The sequence below is a fragment of the Coptis chinensis genome, chromosome 7, assembly GCF_015680905.1.
Source record: "Coptis chinensis isolate HL-2020 chromosome 7, ASM1568090v1, whole genome shotgun sequence".
NCBI lineage: Eukaryota > Viridiplantae > Streptophyta > Magnoliopsida > Ranunculales > Ranunculaceae > Coptis > Coptis chinensis.
In genome coordinates, this window is record NC_141462.1 from 37,039,217 (window position 1) to 37,043,741 (window position 4,525).

The 4,525-nt window shown below is 34.8% G+C and overlaps 1 protein-coding gene across 1 annotated transcript; it reads right to left on the reverse strand.

The window, feature by feature from the left end:
- LOC147487365 (E3 ubiquitin-protein ligase RZFP34-like) lies at positions 1-2,754 on the reverse strand. The gene is made up of 12 exons (XM_086571220.1): positions 2,542-2,754; positions 2,369-2,456; positions 2,228-2,287; positions 2,063-2,095; positions 1,893-1,970; positions 1,752-1,795; positions 1,594-1,634; positions 1,391-1,473; positions 939-1,030; positions 750-818; positions 600-641; positions 1-501 (listed from the first exon to the last, which is right to left on the reverse strand). Exons 1-12 carry the CDS (start codon positions 2,607-2,609, stop codon positions 447-449), a joined length of 753 nt encoding a protein of 250 aa, XP_086427346.1. The 5' UTR covers positions 2,610-2,754; the 3' UTR covers positions 1-446.
- Positions 2,755-4,525: the final 1,771 nt, after the last annotated feature.

The following is a 4,525-nucleotide window of genomic DNA, read 5'->3' on the forward strand; positions in this document are numbered from 1 at the left end:
TTTGGAGATGCACTTGTCATTCATATTTGCACCTCCTCCTAATTAGTTTCTCCTCCAAATTGCATTCGTTTCCTTGCATACAAGAAAAAATGTGCATAACCTAACCCATTCAATACAGCATTATATAAATAAGAACTGTACGTAAGGTACAGAAGATACCCTCTTAACTATGGCGTAGGGAAGCAAGGGATTTCCACACTCGTGAACAGCTGAACTTAATTAACGAGTGAGGTTGCCATATGCTTCTACAATCCCCTCCCCATGTCGCTTGACTTCTCCGTTTTGAAAAAAGAATTTTTTTGAAGAATACTTCTTGAAATGGCGAAGAAGCTGAATTGATTGAACAACCTTCATTCCAGTCTTTCATAAAGTTGATGAGCAGGAAGCAACACTCCCTCTTGTTTGCCGTGTATTGTAGGAGTTGCAGCTTAGACACTTGTGTGCGACTATATGGAAATGGACCTCAGAGGTTGTCCCGCAGTCATTGCAGAGGATCCAGACCTAGCGTTTGACAGTACAAAAAGATTTTTCTTTAGATGCAAATCGGCTAGAACTAAAAATGAAAGCAATGATAAATGTTTTTCTATTGTAATCCATACCATCTTGTTCTGATACATTTCTGGCATTGGTGTAGAAGTGATCTGAAATCAGTTTTTAATAAAATATTAGATGAATCTGAAGCCTAGTCTTCAAAGAGAATAATTGGTTGTAGCTTATACCACAACAATTTCTGGCATTCACAAACATACCTCTTGATCAAGCTTTTCCCACACTTTAGACATATCACATACTGATCTTGAGCAAACAGGATGTTTAACCTACAAGATCGTAAACTAATTACTAATCCAGATTCAAATGTCCTAGAGAATTCGTTTTTTGAAGTTAGATTTAATGACAATGCATTGCTGTTCATTTGACAATTGTAAAAAGATACTTACTTGAAGTGCATCTCCATCTCTTTTAAGCAGTCCAAATGTATAGTATGACCACATTGCAAAACACTAATGTCTTTCATCGAATCAAATAGATACTGAACAACAATTGGAAAGTAAAAAAACCTTCTTAGAATTAAAGTCTTCATCTAGGTTGTCTACTTACAAAGACATAAATTAAGACAACCTGTGACCTCGAGTTACTAATATACACATAGAGCCCTTCTGACTCTTACATCTTTGCAAAGAAAATCTCTAGTTAGTTTCTAAATTGCAATGTTGCAAGGGTGTTTAATTTGTGGATATATTGGTAGAAGGCCCTGCTATTTAATTCAAACGAAGCAGAGCCTAGACCAAAAAAGTTGCAATCCACACGCAAACAAAAGCATACTGTAAATAGAAACATTAAAACAAAATGCACAAATTAAAAGGACGATTTTCTTCAGTAGGAATTTTACCTCAAAGCAAACAGGACAGTTATGATGCATAGCTCTTTCTACACAGCGATGTGAATTCTTTAGCGAACTTGCATAGCAACATCCTGAGGAAGGAATACCAAACCCCCAACATCAATTATATTACGAGGAATAAGAAAAATTTCTCATAAGTCCCACCAAGCAGAAATTTTAAATACAATCCACCAAATAGACAGCTTACTAACCACATCTATCACAGTGGAAAAAATTCTCTTTGCCACCCGTTCTGAAACAATAAATACAGGTCGGTTGAGTTCAAATTGACACATAATAAGATAGCACGGCATTTGTCTGGAACAAAACATGGATATAAAATGGTATATGGAATACGGGCAAACTCAACCTGCAAATTCCACATCCAATGCAGTGATATTGATTCTTTGACACCTAGAACCAGAAGGCAGAAACAATAATGTTAACAGACATTTTCGCTGATGTATAAATGAGATAAGAAGATTTAAGAATGAACTCTTTTAAAGCTTACATCATCATCGAAAAAATTGCAAATTCCACAAAAGTATTTCCCCATGCAAACTCCACAGTTAATGCAATTCTGGTGGACCTGAAAGACAAAAATAAGCTAGTTGAGTCTCCATTTTCAGTACCATTTTTCTCTTTTGTTATAATGTCATGTTTAATGTATAGAAGACTCACATCTTGTTCTGTGTTACACAAGGAACAAATAACCTGAATAATTGAGAGAAAACAAACAAAATCAGATTAATGGTAGCACTTAATTAGATTATCTAGTGACTTTTCACCTCATTAAAATAATAACATTTCCACTGAAACCGGATTGTTGGCTAATCTAGGACTAACCTTATTAACTTCATGGCGAGGAAGGTCATGCCGATCAAGTGGATAAACTTCCATGGAATTCTGTCCAATAACCAAATATCCATATTACCATCCTACTTAATTACCTCACAAAAAAACAAGACAGCCAATGAAATCACACACCTTGGCTTCATTATGGCAATGCCTACAATCAAATATTTCATCACAACAAGGTGCTCTTATCTTGCATTTCCTTTTGTAATGTGCACACCTAATAAATTCCATACCAGCAAACACAAATAAATCACAATCTAGTACTAACTTGTTATAAAAGCAACAGAAATATATAAAGGTACCCGAAATTTTCAGATCTTGGTTCCTTTATTAAGTTCTCGTCTCTTTCATAAGAAAGACAAATCTCCATTGTCTTATGATTAGACTAATTTCTCTCTTTTATTCCGTCGCATTGATTAATATATAGGTGGCGGGAAACTGGGGTAAAGGGTCAAACTTGTGTTCGAAAGGAAAACTTCTTTTTACGATTGTCGATAGGTACCCGTTTAACCGGAACCGGACGTATAAAATATTATGGTTCCGGTTCTTATTTTAGGAACCCTTTAAAAACCGGACTATATAAAACTAGAACCGAATAGTTTTTTAAATAAAAAAATTCAGACCAGAACTGGACCGAACATTATTCTACTTTTAACATAAAAAATATTGAAAAAAATAATATAAAAACTCAAAACGTTCATTTATATATTATTAAATTTTATTTATTAGTATAATATATAGTTTTCATAGTATTTAATGTTATAAATAATATAAAAATATAGTTTACAACCTAAAATATATTGTTTTATTTAACTTATTATTGAATGATATCATTACTTATATAAATATTTTAAAAACAAATTCTTGCGTTATTTTTGTATTTTTAGTATATATTTTTAATAAGACCAATATAAAATGCGTGTAAATAATAAATGTCTTCATAACCGAAATGAATAATCAGAATCGAGAATATTTCTTAGGAACCGATGATTATGAGTATGGTTCTATAATTTTAAAAACTATAAATAACTGGAACCGAAACTATAAAATTAAATAGTTCTTCATTCTTACAACACTAAAACACTGAGAACCGACCAGTTGACACACCTATATGACCTCGTGTTTCAATAATGATTGGGAATTTGGTATAAAATAAAGGCCAGGTATTTTGGGGAAATTGGGTGGAAAAGTGATGGATGAGAAACAGCTGGCGGCAGCTGAAAGGAAAAGAAAGTAGTGGTTTTTTGATTGATGGATATGTGGATATGATCTGACTGAATGCTGAGTAGGATGGGTCCCATTTCATTATTGGAAAACAGATATTTTTGTCCATTTTTTAAGATAAGAAGAAGTGAGTATACCAATTTTCAAGCTTACTATTTTTTCGGTCATACTCATACGGTCCATACCTGGCCACATCGGCGCACCAGTCATACTTTTACAAATGCGTCCAAATTATGTGAAACATAACACACGTACATACATAATCAAATGTAAAATACACGCACACACAGTGGAAGGGACATCCTATTCCCTATGCACGCTGTACACACGCAGTCCACATGCAATCAATGACTCTACCACTTCGATTCGACTCTAGGCACACGCATCCATCAAGATCTGTTCATCTCTAACCACTCGTCGACTCCGTCTCGTGACTTCATCATCTACCAGACTACCTTCATTATTGTTATCATTAGCATAAGGTCTTTAACCACTGCAACACTCAAATCATTATTATCATTACTTCCTTAACTACTCTTTCTATACCAATTCAAACAGTACAATACTAGGAACCACCACACACGCGATATGCAATTTATAAGGATGTGTCGCTCACTTCGATAACACACGTGCTCTACTAACTATTTGTTTTCAATACCTATAAAAGCCAACCTCAGAACCTGTCATCATCATCGCCTTTTGCAACGGCTTGACACCGACATCCGACCTTAATCGATTACTACGAGGCAAATCTTTGATCATGCTTACTGCCAGTTTTACGACATTCGCTCTAGCCCAAATGTAAATGTTTCTTTTTATCCTCGAGAATTAACAGGATATTACATCAAATGTTGATAACTTAGCTCAGGCTTTAATCGAAGGGAGAGTGTTTGGTTGGATGAAAATGGTTGCTCCTCTTGAGGAAAAAGATGTCTCACGATATCTAGCATTTAGATGATCTTTGGAATCAAACCAATGTAGTTTGGGGGGGTAGCCGGCTTTTATAGGTGATGAGAGCAAATAGTTGGTAGGACGCGTGTGATGATATGGACATGCATATGT

Excerpts from the sequence above, each read along its gene's own strand:
- LOC147487365 (XM_086571220.1), bottom strand. The coding sequence starts at position 2,609 with ATGGAGATTTGTCTTTCTTATGAAAGAGACGAGAACTTAATAAAGGAA. Across the intron at positions 2,096-2,227 it reads CTCGCCATGAAGTTAATAAG|GTTATTTGTTCCTTGTGTAA; the intron begins GTTAGTCCTAGA and ends TCAATTATTCAG. Across the intron at positions 1,474-1,593 it reads TTTCCACTGTGATAGATGTG|GATGTTGCTATGCAAGTTCG; the intron begins GTTAGTAAGCTG and ends TTCCTTCCTCAG.